Raw genomic sequence first — 20,265 nt, forward strand, 5'->3', positions numbered from 1 at the left:
GCGACTGCCAGCTGCCTGCAATTTGTCAATTCGAATCTCACCAGGTTCAAGATTGACTCAGCCTTCCATCCTTCCGAGATCGGTAAAATGAGTTCCCAGATTGTTGGGAGCAATATGCTGACTCTGTAAACCGCTTAGAGAGGGCTGTAAAGCACTGCGAAACAGTATATAAGTCTAAGTGCTATTGCTATTACTTTATTATATATTTAATATGTGGCCCAAGACAATTCTTCTTCACTCAGTATGATCCAGGCAAGGCAAAATGTTGGATGCCAATAGCTAGACCATTGATCCATAGGGTCTACTTCAATCAACAATGACTAGCAAACCAGCCTTGCCTATGTTTATACAAATGCACAGGCTGAAATAAACTAGCAGGATAATTGTTTGTCCCGTGACAGTGAAAAAATGTTTTATTTTTACATTCTGGGGACAAAGTGACATGTTTCCATAATAAAGATTTGTGAAATGAACTGATGTGCCTACATCTTTATCTATACATCATCTGACTGATAGCCCATTTTTAAAAAAAATAAATCCTAGATATTTCAGCCAAAAAGTTCCAGTACAAGTTATCATGTTGCAATAGCCAGTTTTAACAACTGCTGTTGCATGACACTATGATTTGAAGAGACCTGCGGATTGGTTAATCTGCTACTATTGATTTGGAGTTTGGTCTCTTCACATTAACCTTGACTCCACCTGCTCTTCTCTTATCAACATAGTTAAAATTCATAGACAACCTCTCTTCCCTCCCTTTCCTTGCTGAGGACTACTTGATGAAGGAAATTTTTGTAGCACTGGTAGCTTTATTATTATTTTTTTCATAAGTAAAAGTGATTATAACATAAATGGAGAGATTATAGTTGTTTAATTGTTTATTTTACCTGAAACTTCTGCATTTGAACTTCTGCATTTCTCCCTGGATTATAGTTCTGGAACTACTATTCTTACTGTTGCATTCTTGCAATTAGGATTGAAAAAGAAGTGAGACTTTTTCTATTTACATGTGAATCTTTGACATTCCATTGCATCTTGCTGTGTCTAAGAATCCAAGAAGATGGTACGCTACTTGCCTTTTTTGCTCCAGAGGAAACTCAAAGCCATCCTTTGTCTTTTTCTCCTTATGGTTGTCCTGATACACATCGTGATGGATTTTGTGCCCTCTGCTGATTATACGTCCTGCAGGTGTCTATCTAAAGCAACAAGTACCTTGGACCATTTATCACCCAGTTCCATATTAGCAACTCAGAATAAGATGAATCTGAGGAATCTTCAGGATTTTAGTAGCAGTAACAGCTCCTTGGAAAAAGGATTTCACTCAACAGAAGGTGTGTCACATGTGGGTGGCCTCAGCAATGTGGCTCTCCAAGATGACAACATCAAGCAACAGGAAACCAAAGAAAAACCCAGCCAGAAAATCAAATCCAAATTGTCTGCTCTTTTTCATCATCCTCTGTATAAGATCCCAATCCCAAAAGTTACAAGGAAAGACAAACTATTTGGGATCAAGCCAAAGATGAGTCTCTTCATAAAAAGTAGTGATGAACGGTGAGAGATCCTCCTTTCCTTCTGGATGACTCGCTCAGTTTAACGTGTTCTCTTCTCGGATGAGCTTGTGTCTATTCCTGCCCAGATTCTATTATTAAGTGTAAAATATTTTCTTTCCCCATTTTGGAAGAGTTTGATTCTCAGTAGGTTGCGTGGATAAGAAGCCAGACTAAGATTATGTTGTGTAATTTGATTCTGACTCTTCCCTGAGGCATAACCTCCCATGTGAGATCATATCACCCTCTTCCTCATTAAAGATGGCAATCGGTTCAAGCAACTTTTCATAAAGTGAAATTGTTGCTGAGTGAACATGTGAGTGAGAGAGAGAGAGAGAGAGAGAGAGAGAGAGAGAGAGAGAAAGAAAGAAAGAGGAAGAGATGGTGGGAAGATCATGGTTGCCATTTCATTCAGGTGAAGTTCTGTCCTACAGTCATGACCCATTTTTTCCCTTTTTGGCCATTGTTGATATAAGAAGTGTATGTGCATCTATTATGGGAAGAATTGTAATCCTAACAGACATGGTCTTCTACCATGAGGACTTTCTAAGACTATTATAATAATGTATAACAACAATATATAAAATCAGTACTGAAAGCATGCATGCCAGGTCATGGGATTCAGAGGGAAGTATTTTCCATAGGGTGTTGTGATCAGATTATTGTAATTTACCTCTGTATATTATGCTGACTTCCAAATGCCTCTTTGTATTCAGAGCAAACCAACATCCTTGTGCTTTTCTTCTCTTTCCAGTTCTTTTCTCTATTACAGGGGTGTCAAACTCAATTTTATTGAGGGCCGCATCAGGGTTCTGTTTGACCTCAGTGGCCAGAGTGGGCATAGCCAGCTCGACATCACTCATTGAGACTCCATTTTCTGCCATGACAGCCTCCTTCAGCCCTCTGCCGGTGAAAATGAAGTCCGGGAGAGCTATGTGTGGCCCTCCTGAACTCTGTTTTCGCTGGCAGAGGCACTGCGGGCCAGTCCTTCACTGTTTCCAGGGCAGGCCCATGGGCCACGGGGGTTTTGATCTGGCCCCCAGGCCTTGAGTTTGACACCCCTGCTCTATTATTTCTAACAGACAATTATGATGCTACTTCTTCTATTTGTTTAAAGCAGGATCTGCTGAGCCTTATTTTTTCACAACACAGCATCATTGCTAAACCCAGCAGTGCTGTTTGATGGAGGAAGTACAAGCTAGAACAAAAAAGAATTATGTTTATCCCATCAACCACAATTACATGTACAAATATACAGTTGTACATACAAATGCACAGAATTTTCTGTTCCAGAGTAGGAAACTATGGGATGTGGCTGCACTACATGGCCATTTCAACAGATATTGGTTTAAGGCTGGTTGCAATAGAAAAATGAAATCAGAAAGTCGGTCATGAAACTAGATTTTGAAATGTGCCATCACCCCAATTCTAATGTTTAGCTCTTTCATTCTACATTATTACTATGGTTGGTGTTGCAGTCAGCCAGATGTTTAGACTGGGTTTGGCATTTTTGTCCAGCTATCAAGGCCTTCCCAAGAACCTGGAATAGGCAAATGTTATTGTTTAATAACGTTAAAGGTATCATTGCATGATGTAAGCTGTTTCAAGCAAAACTGCTTTTTCCATTTGACTGGTGATGATTTCATGAATACCAATGGTGTTCAAGTGGTGCTCCAGATGTTTTGGATTTTATCCAAGGCACCTATTGCTATTGGTTTTTGCTTTTATTTGCCACAGTTGTTCTACTATTTGCTACGATTTTTATAGTTTGTGATTTTGTATGGTTCTTTCTCTTCTGTTCTGGGAAAAATAGGAGGAAGAAGTATTAGAAGTTCACCATCTTGAATTATTTATAAAAAATAAACAAGGCAGGGAACAAACAAATGCTTGTCTCTTTAAATTCTAAAGTCCCAAAGCACTTTAGCTTCTTCACATATTCTATTATTTTGTCTTTTTTTTTGTCCCACCAGTTCTTGCTTGCAGGCAATATCTCTTATCCAGACTTTTTTTACCTTTCTCATCCACAATTTTGGAGTGTTATGTGGCAAGTTTAATAATTATTTTATTTGTCCAAAAAGTGTGAAGTTATAGCTGCCAGTTCTTTAACTGGTGTTGCCCTTCATCTGCACTAAGTTCTCCATAAGAACTAGCATAGTATTAGAAAACCTTTTCGGCACTGAGTGCCAAAATGGGAGCGTGCGTGGGCGTGCCTGTGAGTTCCAGAAACTGGAAGAGCAGCTCTCCGGCATCCATGCCTGGGAGCGTCGGAAACTGGAAGAGCAATTACCTGGCATGCACGCCAGTCACCTGGTCTTCCGGTTTCTGGTGTGCATGCGCATGTGAAGACCAGCTGACCGGGGCACATGCATGTGCCAGAACCCGGAAGTGCAAAAGGTGATGGTGGTGTGCCCGGAGAGATGGCTCTGCGTGCCACTTCTGGCATGCGTACCATAGGTTTGCCATCACGGACCTAGGATGTCATCATGGGGGTTTGGTTTCGTTTGGTTTGGTTTGGTTTGGTTTGCTTTGGTTTGCTTTGGTTTGCTTTGGTTTGGTTTGCTTTGGTTACTTCTAGAGATTTCAGAATAGCCTTAATGTATTGATATCTTTATCTGGTAGCTTTATTTTGCTTGTAATTCAATGTGCAAATTCAGTATTCATACGTAGGATGTAATAATAACTCAATAGCTTGATTTTGTGTGTTGGATCTGCAGAATCATAAGCAACAATGCAGAAGATTTTCAGAACCACAGTGCTCACCCTGCTTGGCTCAGTTTTTACGCTGGAATCAATCGCTATGAACTGTACGGCCGCCATGATCCCTCTCGCCATGACTTGATGAAGGATTTGGCCAAACAGAAAATTATCAGCTCAGGTATTACATAGCATTTCAGATGCTCCATCTCACTCATTGTTTGTTTGTTTTCTCATTCCGTTTTCTCTTTTCTACTGTTTACTTTCCTAGTGTTTCTTTAATTCAGTATCAACCCAGTTAAACCATCCACAGAGAAGAGTGTTAGAAGGAGGAGGAGTCTCTTCTGCAGATGAGCTACTTAGTATTAACCAACCAAAATAGGGACTTATCTTTTTGTAGCCCATAGCCACACTTTTTGTTAACGAATTTTGCTTGAAATGCAAGAGTACAAGGTGATGACATCTTGGACAGATTAGATTTCTCTGTTTATTTGTTTTACTGAATGTTTTATTTAGATAAGTTAAACCAACCTGACATCTTATCATCTCCCCTCCTCCTCCACCTGCTGGGAAAATGAATTCTTCATCTTTGGCAGTTTGTTTCTGGGCTATTTGATTGCCAAAAGTGAAGTTTGGGAGTCAGATAAGCTCATTAATTACATCCCCCATGCCAAGAGTTTGCCAAGATTCTCAGTGCAAACAAAAGACAGCCATGTTTCTTCTCTTTGTTATTTTTAATATATATTTTTTAAAATTTAAATACAGACATACATTACCACTGGCGAATACATGACAGCAGAGTTAAACAGCTTGATAGCTATATAGCCACTCTTTAACATGTGGACAAGCATACATTATAACATACGAATATGTTATAATATATTCTGTTATAATAATATATATAATAATATAACAGAAAAATACTCAAAGATGGAGATTGGGGAAATAATAATTTGATTTTGAATCTAAAATGCATAAAAAGCCTGAAGCTGATGAAGACCATAAGACCACTGTTGTACTGTTTAATGGATACTAAATGTACACTGGATATTATATCCAAAAGAGGTCCTAGTACAGTAGGTTGTCAGATCAAAAATTAAATTTAGGGGTCAATTATTATTAAATTATTGCAGAACTACATACAGAGGATAAAGGCTCTCTAAGTGGTAATAAAATCACCACAGCCAATGGTCACAAAACCCAGTTTGGTAGACATCATATTTAGGATGAAATTTGGTGTGAAACACTAAAAGTGTGAGAAAGAAGCCTACTTCATAATCGTATTTTTAAAACCAGGATTTTTATTCGACAGGCACTTTTCCAGGAAGTATCCTCTTTGAATGTACAAGATAAATGGATCATTTTATCCTCATCTATAGAATAAAAAATACAGCAATATGAATCTCTTCGTGAGCTCTAATGCTTGTTAATGTCATTTCAGTTCAGAAGCCTGGAGGAACTCAACTGAAGCTTATCATGACTTTTCCCAATCATGGCCAAGCTCTCTTCAAACCTATGAAGTAAGGCACCTTGATACATTAATTGTGATCCCCTCCAAAATGGGCTGTTTGGAGTTGCTGAGAGTGTAACTCCAAAGGCAATGCTAGCTGAAAATTTGGGAATTCAGGCTGACATGAGAGCGTGCTCTTTACTACCCGTAATATCATGGCCCTGAGCATCTTTTTGTGCATTGCACCAATCCTTGATGGGTTTACATTAAACCTACACTTTATAAATTAATTGGTAGCTAAAGCATCTTTGTATAGCAAGCTGATAAGGTAATCCTGGCATTGTCATCTGTAACCCAAATGAAAAAGAAGTTTGTTTGCGAAAAACACCTATTCAATGACTCTATCAGAAGCAACTTAATTGTAAATATCAAAATGTAAAGTCAGGTACAGAAGCTGCTGACTACAAAGATGCCTCCATATTGGTTTCTTGGCAAAAGGTAATGAAGGCTACTGTAGGAAAATGATACATGTGTGCCCCTTTGCTGGCAAGCCCGTTTCTATATCTCAGACAGCATATTTTATAAGGCTGGCATTGAAACAGAAATAAGGCTGGCATTGAAACAATCCAAGGCTGGATTGACTTTCTCTGTATTTCTCATGGGGTTTCATCTGCAGAAAAAATGTCATGGCCACAGAGATAATAAAATTACACAGGAGTAATATAATAAATCATCAACATCTGCAAATCTGATTACAAATTAAAGGCAGAATTGAAGTATTCTTTCAAAAATAGGCACTTCTCAATGTATTGGGAACATCTGGGAAAATAGCTCAAAATACTAACAGGCAGTGTCATATTTTAATTAGAGTTAGAACCAAAAATATCCAACGCTTCAGAAAAAAAACATTCACAACCCTTTAAAGCATTTTGCAATCCCTATATCCTAGCAAAAGAACAGCAATCTTGCACTTCTGTTCCCTATCAATATGCCTGCTTTCCCTAACTTAATGCCATATTCATGAGTGTTCAAACTGATTCACTGAATATTTAATCGAAATGTCCTTAAAATTACTCTGAAATTTTCTACCACAAGATGGTTACATATGGCGCTGTAGTAAAAAATAGTTATCCTTATTACCACCCTAGCACAGTTGTAGCTATTGCAGAGTTCAGTTTTGGTGGAGATGGGCGACCTCTGCTGGTGAAAGACTTAAATTGAAGTTCTTAGTGTTTTTCAAGCTGGAATCCACAATAACAACACGTTCCTTTCAAAAATAATGGACATTCCTGGAAAGGTCTGAATTGAGAAAAATCTTTAGAATGATAAAATTGAATAACATTAATTGGAAGCTAGTTTTTTTGAACGGATTGAGCTGGAAGTCTGTAGCTCTGCAAAGCATGCACTTTGCATACAAAATATCTCCAACATCTCCAGATAGATCAGGGGTGTCAATTTCATTGAGAGTCGCATCAGGGTGGTGTTTGACCCCAGGGGGCCGGGGTGAGCATAGCCAGCTTGACGTCACTCATGTCAGGGGCGCCTGTAGTAGTAGCCCGAATGCTCTGCCAGTGAAAACGGGCTCATAAGCTCCATTTTCAGCCATGACAGCCTTATGCAGCCCTCTGCCAGCAAAAGTGGAGCTCGGGAGGGGTGGGGGCTGTGTGCGGCTCTCCAGGCCCCATTTTTTGGCTCTGACAGCCTTCTGCAGCACTCTGCCAGTGAAAACAAAGCTCTGTGGGGGCCGGGTGTGGTCCTCCAAGCACCGTTTCCACTGGCAGAGGTACTCTGGGCCGGTCCTTCACTGTTTCCAGGACGGCCCCATTGGCCGGATCTAAGCCACCCGGGGGCTGAATCCAGTCCATGGGCCTTGAGTTTGACACCCCTGAGATAGATTGAAAAAATATCCACCACTTGAAATCACACGAATTACTACTGCTGTACAGTGGTGGGATTCAACTGGTGTAACAACCAGCTGCGTTTGAATTCAGCTCTAAAACTTGGCTTCTACTGCAGCCCCGGTGAGTAAAACAGCTGAGGCATAGCAATCCACTCTGCCACGCTGATTAGCTAGGCTTCAAACAAAGGAAATAAATGTAAGTAAAGTGCAGGGGTGGGTAGGCAGGCCCAGCTGATTGTCAGAGTGACCGGTTCTCCTGAACCGGTTCGAACCAGTAGAATCCTACCCCTACTGCTGTAAAATACCAAGATGATGGATGCAAATCTGACTTGCTATAAGAACCTTGCACATTCTTATCTCATGTGCAAACTGATCTCCCAGATGCAAAGGCGATACAGACTTGACTTTAGCCACAAAGTCTTGACTTTAGACTTTAGCTTACTGTCTTGACCATTTCTCTATATATGAGTATCTGCCAAATGTTGATATCTTCCCAGAATTCTCAATAACACCATATTATTGGGGAATTCTGTGAGCTAGATGAAGTTTCTTAGGGAAACTAAGATATCTGATATTTTATTTCTGATAGCCCATTCAACTCTTCTCTCTGCTTTCCTAGGCAAACCCGAGACCAGGAAACTTCAGCAGACTTCTTTTACTTTTCAGACTTTGAGCGGCACAATGCAGAAATATCAGCTTTTCATTTGGACAGGTTAAGTTCAGTCTAATTCTCATCTTCAAAATATACCTATGCTTTATTTTCAGGAGGTGGTTAGTAAAAAAAATACCATAGTTTAAATCTAGAATATATTCTTTGTCTGTAGACGAATTCAGGTTTTGGCACTTTCTGTTGCAGAATAATCCCAGTAGTACATAAAAAGAGCTCTACTTAGGCTGAGTAGGCAAGGCTGAGCTAGTAGAAGACAACCTCCTGCCCTGAATATGAGTAGAAAGAATGGGAGATACACATCATAATAAAAAATAACAATATAACCAGCCTGACCCTTTAAAACAGTGTTTGAGAAGGCACCTGAAAATACCATGAACACCAATGGGTCACTGAACAAATCAAGCAAGAGTTCTCACTCAAGGCTCAAATGACCAGAGCCTAATTATCTTATTTCGGACATATTATGTGAAAACCTGGAGAAGGGTCTAAGTCTGGGAAAAGTGAAAGGAAAGAGAAGAAGAAGGTAACAGTAGCAAGGTGGTGGATTCAGTTACAGTAGCAATGACTGCAATATTGGAAAACTTGAAAGACCAGATTAAGACAAATCATCATGGAGAATATCTATTTATGCAATGGCTAGGAATTTAAAATGACTTGATGGCACATAATCAATCAAAATAGTGATTTTGGCTGATATGAGATCCAGGCATACAACAAGCTATAGAACAGGGTTGGATAATCTGTAACCGTTTAGATTTTGTGGGAATATAAATTTGAATATCCTTGATTACAGGATTACGATGTTTACTTAAAGGAAGCAGGAATCCTAAAACTTCTGGATGGCCACAGGTTTTCACCATTTGATCTAGTGTGACAAAATGATCCATGACAAAGTTATTGGTAGCCATTCTGAAACTCTAGCTCTGCTTGGTATATCCAAGGTTATACTAAGTGTTTCATATTTATATGAGGTCTGCTCATTTCAAAGGTTATCCATCACTGAATTCAGATTAGCCTCAGTAAAAACTATCCTTGAAGGGTACAATACAGTCCAATTTCTAGCAGGATTTACTACACCTTTGCCCTGGGTCTCTCTAAGCAGTTGGGAAGCCTCATTTAATTTTCAGAATAAAGGGAGCATCCTGAGAAATTTAGGTGAGGCTTCTAATTCACTCAGAGCATTGCTGTTATAGTCCAAACCCTCCAAGGTGAGAAGCAATCCATCAAGGAATCCTTCACCAAGAGTTCCATAAAGGATCTGGCAGAAGATGATACAAGATACTTTTCAATGCACCCAGTCCATAGCAATTTGCTAGAAGGCAAACCTCAGGGGAAGGCTTGAGGCCCACATCATAATACAACTATTAGAAAAAGTTAATTGATATTGTTTGATTGTAGGCTTTATGGTGTTAATAGTGTATAGACTAAGCTATCTGTTCTTTATTCCAACTTTTCTCCTGCAATTGCCTTTTCCATGAAGGATCTTGGACTTTAGAAGAATTCCCCCAGTTTCTGGACGCTTGGTGAACATAGGCGAGGACATTCGTGACATTACAACAGATATGAAACTGTTTAAAACGTTTTTCATCTCCCCAGGTGAGTATCTCCTGCCCCATTCTTGACAACTTTGGAAACAATGAATAATTGTGTCTTTGAATTTATGGGGGCAATTGTGCAAATTTTTCCCAATAAACTGCTCTCTAGATTTCTTTCTAGAATTGTCTCCTACAATTCCTGGCCAGCTTCATCACTGCACTACATTAAAAGCAACAGTTTAGAGAAGACCATGACAGGAATTTAAACTATTCCCTTCTCCTTTCGAATCTGTAAGACAGGTGGTGGTACGATCTATCATAGAAAAAATGCTTCTGTGTTTCAGTTCCCTAACTTTTGCTTCCTTCCATTTTGCCTGGATCAACCAGCTGGCAACATCTGTTTCTTTGGTGTGTGCTCCTACTATTGCTCCACTGAACATGCTTTGTGTGGCAAACCTGACCAGATTGAAGGATCCATGGCAGCTTTGTTGCCTGACAAAACGATAGCTGAACGTCGGTCTTGGCGGAGTCCCTGGAGGCGTTCCTATTCCAAGACCAAGAAAGCTGAGTGAGTATCCAAAAGGAGAAAAGAAAAGCCACTACTGCTAAAAAGAGGATTTAAAAGGCAAAAAGAACATTTTAGATAGAGTGGAGACATGTGAGATAGTTGGAGAAACAGGACAATCGAAGAAAGGAGAAAGTGAGGCGCTTAGTCTAAACTTAAGGGAATCGGTACAAACCATGAAGGTACATCCCTGAGCCCACCAGTTTGGTCATCTTGCCTCCCCCACTTTTTTTTTTCAACTATTTTACTTTTTTTTTTAAATTCCCCTTGCTTTTATGCTCATGTGAGCCCAAGAAAAGTCCAGTAAGAGGACGAAGAACACCCACCTGCAAAATATTCAGTCAGTGGCTCCTTCATCACTGGTGACTTGAAGAAGCTGATTCTGTTTTTAAAAGATTAAAGCATGGGTCTCAAGTAACTAATGGAAATAGGCATTTTTTTAATGTCTTTTCTATATATGAATATAGATATATAAATATCTCAAGCTTCATTTTTATTTATTTATTTATTTATTTATTCGCATTTTTATACCGCCCTATCTCCCAAGGGACTCAGGGTGGTTTACAGCCTGATAAAAAACATACATATAAATACAGAATAAAACATCAATTAAAAAACTTATTAAATAAGGCCGAATATTTAAAAATAGCAATAAAAGTAATAAAACCCCATTAAAACCAAATTCAAATTTTAAAATTCTAGTCCAGTCCTGCACAAATAAATAGATGTGTCTTAAGCTCGCGGCGAAAGGTTCGAAGGTCAGGAAGTTGGTGGAGTCCTGGGGGAAGTTCGTTCCAGAGGGTGGGAGCCCCCACAGAAAAGGCCCTTCCCCTGGGTGTCGCCAGTCGGCACTGCCTGGCCGACGGCACCCTGAGGAGTCCCTCCCTGTGAGAGCGCACGGGTCGGGGAGAGGCAATCGGTGGCAGCAGACGGTCCCGTAAGTAACCTGGCCCTATGCCATGGAGTGCTTTGAAGATAGTTACCAAAACCTTGAAGCGCACCCAGAAGGCCACAGGTAGCCAGTGCAGTCTGCGCAGGAGAGGTGTCACATGGGAGCCACGAGAGCATTTGATAAATAAATAAATCTATCACCCGCGCAGCCGCATTCTGGACCAACTGGAGCCTCCGGATGCTCCTCAAGGGGAGCCCCATGTAGAGAGCATTGCAGTAATCCAGACGAGATGTCACGAGAGCATGAGAGCACGAGAGCATGAGCACGAGAGCATGAGAGCATTCAGATACAAAATCAAAAAAGATTCAGAAATCTAAAATAAAAAGATGTAAACTTATTTATTTATTTATTTATTTATTTGATTTTTATACCGCCCTTCTCCCGAAGGACTCAGGGCGGTGTACAGGCAAGATAAAACCAGCAATACAATATAAAGGTTAAAATACAATTTAAAAAACTTATTTAAATTAGCCTGGAGATTAAAATTTGCCATACTAAAAAACCCCGTTTAAAAATTAATCAATTTAACATTAAAATTCCAATTTAAGCCAGCCCCGCGCGGATAAAAAGATGTGTCTTCAGTTCGCGACGGAATGTCCGAAGGTCAGGTATTTGGCGTAAACCCGGGGGAAGCTCGTTCCAGAGTGTGGGAGCCCCCATGGAGAAGGCCCTTCCCCTGGGGGCCGCCAGCCGGCATTGTTTGGCGGACGGCACCCTGAGAAGTCCCTCTCTATGGGAGCGTACGGGTCGGTGGGAGGCGTGTGGTAACAGCAGGCGGTCCCGTAAGTACCCAGGTCCTAAGCCATGGAGCGCTTTAAAGGTCGTAACCAACACCTTAAAGTGCATTATAACCATGACAGAACATGGATATCAACAGAAAAATATATTTTCCTATCCACCATCATATAAATAAATGTTGATCTGTTACCTGTCTGGTATGATCTCCTGGAAATGAAGAAAAGGAAATGAGCCTCTTATTTTAAGCAGTTGAGACATACTGCTTCATACCTGTGGGAAAGGCTCATTTCACAAAAATGCATTATTTTTCTGGGCAAGCATGCCACTTTCTCTATTTCTGTTGCTTTTCTTAAGGTCTCGGGATCAAGGTTCACCCTATCAGCAATGAGAAGTGCCAGCACATTTTCATTGCTTTGAAAAGGGAGCAGAATTCCATTGTGCACTTATTCTCATGGTAATTTTACTGGCAGAAAGAGGAAAAGATGCTTCAGAGATTTTCCTGGTTTGAGTGTCATCACTTAGTATGCATCTGCATGAGTGGAAAAAGGGAGAAGTCATTTGTAGCTCAGCTCACACAGCAAAGTATTTTGGCCTTTGTAACTGCAGCATCATGCAAACAAGCTCAAAAGAATCCCTGTACTCTTACAGCATGCATTTGCAAAATGACAAAATGCGTAAGGTGACAACACAATATACTGTTGTGACAAATAAATTATATACTATTGTGACAAATAAATAAATAAATAAATAAATAAATAAATAAATAAATAAATAGCAGCTCCTTTTTTCCATTATGAGATTTATTTATTGTTGCTACTAAGACTGCATGTACTACTGTTGACCAATACACCTCAACAGTTTAAAACAGAAAGACAAAATAAAATTTAAGTGAAGAATAACTAAATTATATTTGAAAACACACCATGGATATTTTTTGTTGGTAAATATTCTTATATGCTGCTCAAAGTGTACAGCAGTAGCTATTGTGGGGGAGAGAAAAAACTGGATAAACGGATGGAATACTAAAAGTGAAGTACTGTAAATGATTAACCAAAGCCTGTCCAAAGCAATGAATTTTTGAGGCCTTTATGAACAGAGATGTTAGGCCAAAAAATTAGCAGATAATATTTCACAATGGCTGACTTTTCCCAGGTGGGAGCTGAATGAAGATTACTGTGCTCAGGTTCGAAAGACACCACCCTATGACAACACGGCCCGACTTCTCAGTCTCATTGACATGACCATACTTGATTTTCTCATGGGTATGTATGTTAATGTATTTATACTGGGGACAAGGGACCTGGGTCAGTGGTGGCAGAAGGCAGGGGCAGAAGGCCCCAGATCAGTGGTGAAATGTAAAATTTGTTACTACCAGTTCTGTGGGTGTGGCTTGGTGGTGGTGGTAATGTGACTGGGTGGGCGTGGCCAACTTTTTTTTACACTTTTAAAAGCATTTTTTCTACAACCTCTTCGGCTGAGTCGCGTGATCATCAGAGGCTTTTTTTTTTACTTTTAAAAGCATTTTTTCGACTGAAGAATAAATGCTTTTAAAAGTTAAAAAAAAAACTCTGATGATCATGTGGCTCATCTGGGCAGGGTGGGGGCAGGGATTTTTGCTACCGGTTCTCCAAACCACCCACTGCCATCGATATCAGATCAGGCGATCCGGTCCGAACCGGGAGCATTTCACCCCTGCCCCAGATTATGCCTCTGATTCAGCCTCTGTCTGGCATTTCCACTGCAGATGTTTCAGCTCAGCTTGTAGGAATGAGACTGTGATGCTAAAGTTTCCTAACCATAAGGCCCATTGCATCTTGCAAAACAAAAGATCTCTGTCTGTGTAAAACTGGCTTCCTACCAGCTTCTTCAAAATAGTCTTTCACTGGCAATACATTGCGCTGAAATTCACTAGAAAACAATCGCTCCTTCTGTAACATTTCTCTGTGTCGCTTGTTCTGGCCTGTATTTTTTAGCATTGCTTTACCATTCCGGAAGGGGACATTCTTTTTCTCAGCTGCTTATCCCACTTCAGAAGAACCAAATTCATACTAGTTAAAACTTGTTACAATAAGGAATGTAGAGGCCTGCATCTAAACTAAATTTCAAGACCCTGAATAATTTCAGAAAATTCATTGAAGGCCTTATATTCACCATTTACCAAGGTTGGTATTATTGGCTGATTTAGCCCAGTCTGTCCAACCGTCAATGTCTCTGTAGGTTTCATAAGTTGTCCATTTTATATAGTAAAAAGTGTAACTTATTTTTGCTCTTTTTTCAGCTTCAGGTTAATATGCAAAGCTTCACCTTTCAGACTTACATAGAAACAAAACTTTAATCTTTTCCGTAGTGTTCTCAGGATCCATGTAAGAAAATTCCAATAAAATGTGGTTTGTTAAAAACTCCTTTATTCAAATTACTACTCAACACATAATAGTATATTTTATAGTTTATAATGGCAAACATGTGTCACTATGCCCTCTAGTGGAAGCATTGCATTTTTTTCATATTCTTATCCTATATTCCACATTTCAACAATAGACATATACAGTATAAGTATTTAGACTCGGCCATCCCATCTATTCCCAATTTTTGCTCCAAAAATGCAGCTGCTTATTATGTATTTTTATTATAATGTTTAACTGACCAGTCAGAGTAACCTATTTGATTAGCTGGCAGCAGAAGCACAAACATAGCATCTTAAAAGATAATATAATCTAGTCAAATATTGATAATCTGCCTTGTTGAATGTTCCTCAGAGGATTAGAAAAAAAAGGTTTATTTGAATACATGTGCACATTCACTCTCCCATCCTATAAATCAGGTTATATACTACATGACCTTTGGCTTTGAAAATCCATATTCTTTATATCTTGCAGAATAAATAATATAGCTCATCCATGATTTTACCATGTTGTTTTTAAAATGTAGACTCAGACAAACACACTTCTGACAGTGGTAGAAGAGTAATATATGTTTGTATCCCAATATTATATATTCTAATGGCCACCTAAGAACTGGGTCACGCTCAAGACAAGTCTCTCTCTGAACAGATTCATGTCAGAAACAGAACTGAGTGACAGTTGGTATCCATATTTCCCAAATAACAAATGTACACGATAATTTTGGTCTTATAGCTCTGGTATGGGCAAATTTTGGTGACAGATTTTCTTCCACTGCTTTCTCTTTATCTGCAGGAAATATGGATAGGCACCATTATGAGACATTTGAAAAGTTTGGTAACCACACTTTTTATCTTCACCTGGACAATGGCAGAGGGTGAGAAAGTGTTGCTATCTTCCTAAGGATGGGCAAGAGATTTTGGAAAGCTTTTGAATTCTGGCTATAATGATCTGTATCTTTGAAAGCAGGGCTAACATCAGAGGTTATCTCAATACATTCTTCAGATGTATGGGGGATGCCCCTGGCTAAAAAAATTGGTGACTGTAGCTCCAACTACTATGACATTTTGGAAAGTCCCAGATTAAAACAACAGCAACAACAACAATTCTGCACTAATTCAAAATAAACCACCACCTCCATTGTGGGACAGACTTTGAAAGCAAGAATTTACAAGTTAAGGATTTCAAACAAGGAAGAGCTAGCTCCAAATCAGTCTTGTGCTAGAATCTAGTGTACTAGTCTCTGCAGTCTCAACACTTGGCAAGTATTATTTGAATGCCAAGGAATACTTATCTACTGGCACTATTTGCACATGATAAGGAGAACTATAATTTACTTTAAGACTACAGTGATAGTATTATTCTAAAATTTAACAGTAGAATGACATTATATAAAACATAACACTACAAGCAGTATGATTAGAAGAATTCCTACCAACTGTACCATGTTTTGCCTCTGGATAATTCCTTTCTTCTCAGTAACAGAATAAGATAACTACATTATCCAGCTGTGTCTAATTTTCATGTTCTATTTCAGTGGCAGCATTTGAATTGTGTACAATAACCCCTTGGGATGCATCCATGTCATGTACTGATTAGTCTGTTGGACTAGATCCAACAGACTAATCCAGATCCAGATCCAAGCTCTCAAGTAACAGGATTATTCATGGTTTTAATCCAACGTACCTCAGGATTTTTGTGGGGATAAAATTAGAGGACAGAATGCAGTTTTATGCCACTTCTTTCTCTGAAGAACAGGGAAATTGTTTGTAATGGATAGCATCACTCCTCCCCCAAATTATGCCTTAATCTGCTATTTTTATTCTCAGATTTGGAAGACATTCTCATGATGAAATGTCTATTCTGACTCCTCTTCGTCAATGCTGCATGTAAGGATAATTTTTTACCTCTCAAAATTTGCATTTGCTGGGGTAATGGAATTTAGGATGTTTTAATCCAGATTTCTGCAATGAAAAACTAACATTGCTCGTAAATGAGATTGTCAAGGTGCTCTCTCAAAAGTGCTGTGTTTTTAGTATGACATCATCCAAATCCTCAATTGTTTAGTTTGTTCAGGAGAGTGGGAGATTGTATGTGGGAGCGAGAGTGATTTCTGTTGAACTATTTCTCACCACTAGTCCAATATTGCTGAGATTGCTCAAATTTCTTTATTTATTTAATTATGAGATTTATTTGCCGCCCATCTCTTATCCAGTGACTTGGATACTTCTTGACTGTCTACATAACAAAAGGCATGCCCATTAATTACATTTGCCCAATTAACTATCATACAATGGCTCTGATGGCCTAATTCAGCCTTTCTCAAAGAGAATGTCCTCAAGAGATATTGGGCTTCCATGATTTTCACCGAATGTGACCATCTTATTTAGAAAATATTAAATCTGACTAATCTCAAAGGATAGGGTAAAGAAGAAAATTATCTGAGTTTGGAACACCCAATGGTATGAAGGATATGATATTTGTGTATTTACTTTTGACTGAACTTCCTCTTATAAAAGCTGAAGATTAATATATCTAAAGAGCTCCAAGTTAGATAAGGTGGCTTAATGTGACTGTGTGTAGGTTAATTTTGAAGGTCAAATTTCATCCAGTTCTGTAGTTCCATGAACCAGCTCCCTTTCCAATTCTGAAGTATGAATTATCTGAGATTGATGGCTGGTTCCAATTGACACATTTGGATGTATGTAGGGTAACTCAAAATGCAAAGGAGCATGTAACCATGTTTCTGGCAGAAATCTGTTAAAATGCACATGCTCTGGGTAGAAAAATGCCTACCAAACTACTTCCACTCTCAATCTACAGGAGGATGCATTTGTTTGAAATCTGAACCAGGGAACCTTTTGTAAACAGCATAAAATTAAGGTTGATTCAGTTGAATTACAATAAGGAATGGATTTTTCCCAACTACCCATAGGATAATATTATTTTCAAGCTTAGCTTTAGCAATCAGTACAGAAATTACATTACTTTACTGCATGGGTGTCAAACCTGTGGAATCATGTTGTTGTCTCCCCTTCATGGAGCTAGGGTGGGTGTGGCCTGCATGTGATGCATCCAGGCCATGGGCCGCCAGTTTGACACTCCTGCTTACTGGATTCCATAATTATGAGCATTTCTCACCTTGACAGTTCTAAGACTTCTCATGACTGTCCTGATTCATCCTGGCCTTTCACGTCCATATGCATTTATTTTAATTCAACTGCTTTGATAGAAATACTAAATACGATATTTTCTCCCTCCTATATCTATACTCTTTTCCTTGTTGTTACTGTCTCCTAGTATTAAAAAGTCAACCTTCCTGCGGCTGGAACTGCTTGCTACTGAGCCTTTTCGCTTGAGTGATGTCATGCGTGAATCATTAGCCTCAGATCCCCTGTCTCCAGTCTTATCAGAGCCTCATCTGGAAGCACTGGATCGACGACTCAAAAAGATATTGGCTATGGTGGAAAACTGCAGGAAGGCAGATGGACATGAAGAAGTAATAGTCGATGACTTAAAAGGAAAGCTGTATTTTTAGTTCAGAGTAGCTAGAGGAGTGATAGCGATCTATCTTACAGTAGACCCATAATAACCCCAACCTGCTATTTCTGTTTACTCATGAAGAAATTATTTTGAATCTACCATTGCTATTTATGGGGGGGGGCATGTATAGTTTATTGAGTTCATGTATGGAACTGTGAACTTTGTCCACTGCCAGACCATTTGTTCATTTAAGTAAGGTCTAGATTACCTGTTACCTTAACAGTCATGCACAGCAAGAAATCAGTTCAGACTATGGTGCCAACTTCCAGTCAATTCCTCCAGACTGCCTCTTGAGAGAGAGAAGAGTATCAGGAGTAAAAAGGGACTGAAGGCTAGGGAGAGTTCACAGTATCTTGTGTCACCAGTTCCTTGAAATTGCCCAGAAGTTGCTTCTGCAGCTCTTGATATGAAAAAAAAGTTATCTGCCTCTGACAACTGCTAGGCAATATTACCTACTAAGACCTCAGGCACCAAGTTTTCCTATTGTTATGGTCCTTTTAGAAAGGGCAAGATGTGAACCTGGAATCGTCTGCCTGAAAGCATATAAATGGTTATCTGAATAATTAGTTCAATGTATTATACAACATTCTGCTTCAGGTAATGACCAATATTCTACAGGAACATAACCAGTTGATAGTGAGCCATCCAGCCCATATTACTGACCTTGACCAGCAGTGGCTCACTGGCATTTTAGACATTTTTTCCCCCAAGTCCTTCTTGGTGATGCCAAGAATAAAATTTTAGATCTCTCATATATAAAGAGGAAATGATGTGTGAAGTCTACCCAGAGGGGAATGTGTAGACTCAGGCAAGGCTCCTATTGGGCAGGTATTGTGGTTCTCCAGATATTCTTGACAACATCTGCTAGCAACATCCAGAAGCACCAGTCAATGAGACAGCCAATGAAGGTTGCTGTTCAAAAGCATCTTGACAGATACAGGTTGCTTACTCCTGTCCTTGGATAGGTGGATTCAAAGGAAAACATACATACAATGATTTAACATGATTGCCCATTAATTGGTTTTATGGCCTTTTGCATGGAAATTTTTTTAAAGCAATTGAAGAAATACTATTGTAGCTACTAGTCAATTACCGTATGACAAATTTATTGGGAACTTCAGGTATGAGTGTTTGTATTTCTCTAGGAATATGACAAATGAATGAATAACAAATTGTTTTAATGATATTTTACGTCTTTAGTGGGGAAAGTAGCCAAGGTATATTTTCTGCTGAAAATGATAAGCAAATGTGCCATGGTTTATTCAGGATATTGTATTAACTCTGAAAAGATTGCATCATGTTTATTAATTGTGCCTCAGTGTTCATACATATCTTTTTCAAGTTTTTCACAGCAACAGATTTTCTAGATCCTGTTAAATAAGAGTGTAAGATGAAAATAAATACCCAGAACATGGTATAAATATGTGTTTAATTTCTACATTAGTTACACCTATGTGGTACAACAGGCAATTTTCACTTTAAACTGAAATTTAAGCTTCAATACAGGGTAATCCTCAGGTTTGGCCTATTGAGGCCAATTGGTAGCACATCTGGAAAAAGCCAAAAATGGACAAATCTCTGATTTGAAGTATATTCATTGTGCACAAATATATTGATATGGATATAACTCTGTTAGTCTTATGCAATTAAGAGTTAAACATCTTAAGAACTAATTTGTTTATTGTAGAAAAACATTTTAGATTAAAGTCATCAGATGCAAAGACTTTCATTCCATAAAAATGTATACCATAACAAATATCATAAGAAATTATAATTTCTAAGGAATTATAAAACTTGGTCCTTGATACTATAGATTAAGAGTTTTCCCTGTGAAAATGCTAAGACCAAGAAGCCCAGGATGCACAATCACTTAACTAAATCCTGGTTGCATTAGACATGTTTTAATCATTATACATTTATAAATTGGTAAGGATTATGATCATAATGACAGTTTTTTTCTCTGTCACCTTTACAAGGAATATTTAATTTGATTCATTAGCTCAGACTTTGCACTATAGCTCATATACTTTTTAGAGGAAAAACTGAAGTGAAAAAGCAGGTTTTATAAACTTTAAATAGTGTGACAGTATTGGTAGAAAAACAGAGAGATTATATGCCTAATCTACAGGTATAGATTGCCTGCTAATCTCCCATCCAACTACTACCAGGTCAAAATCTGCTTAATTTCTTGAGATTAACCAAAGTGGGATTACTGAACCATCTAGCTGACGTGTAATTTTTACAAGCGAGTTAATTTGTAAAGTTAGCTTGG

General features: G+C 38.8%; 1 protein-coding gene across 1 annotated transcript; it reads left to right on the forward strand.

Annotated features, from left to right (window-relative positions):
* The first annotated feature begins 1,060 nt into the window (after positions 1–1,060).
* On the forward strand, positions 1,061–19,393 carry LOC131202016 (extracellular serine/threonine protein kinase FAM20C-like). Its single transcript, XM_058190521.1, has 10 exons — positions 1,061–1,551; positions 4,262–4,422; positions 5,683–5,761; positions 8,211–8,303; positions 9,742–9,857; positions 10,184–10,364; positions 13,204–13,313; positions 15,246–15,327; positions 16,280–16,339; positions 17,751–19,393. The coding sequence occupies exons 1-10, from the start codon at positions 1,061–1,063 to the stop codon at positions 17,986–17,988; spliced, it is 1,611 nt and encodes a 536-aa protein (XP_058046504.1). The 3' UTR covers positions 17,989–19,393.
* The last annotated feature ends 872 nt before the right edge of the window (positions 19,394–20,265 follow it).

This window comes from Ahaetulla prasina, chromosome 7 (genome assembly GCF_028640845.1).
Source record: "Ahaetulla prasina isolate Xishuangbanna chromosome 7, ASM2864084v1, whole genome shotgun sequence".
Classification (NCBI taxonomy): Eukaryota; Metazoa; Chordata; class Lepidosauria; order Squamata; family Colubridae; genus Ahaetulla; species Ahaetulla prasina.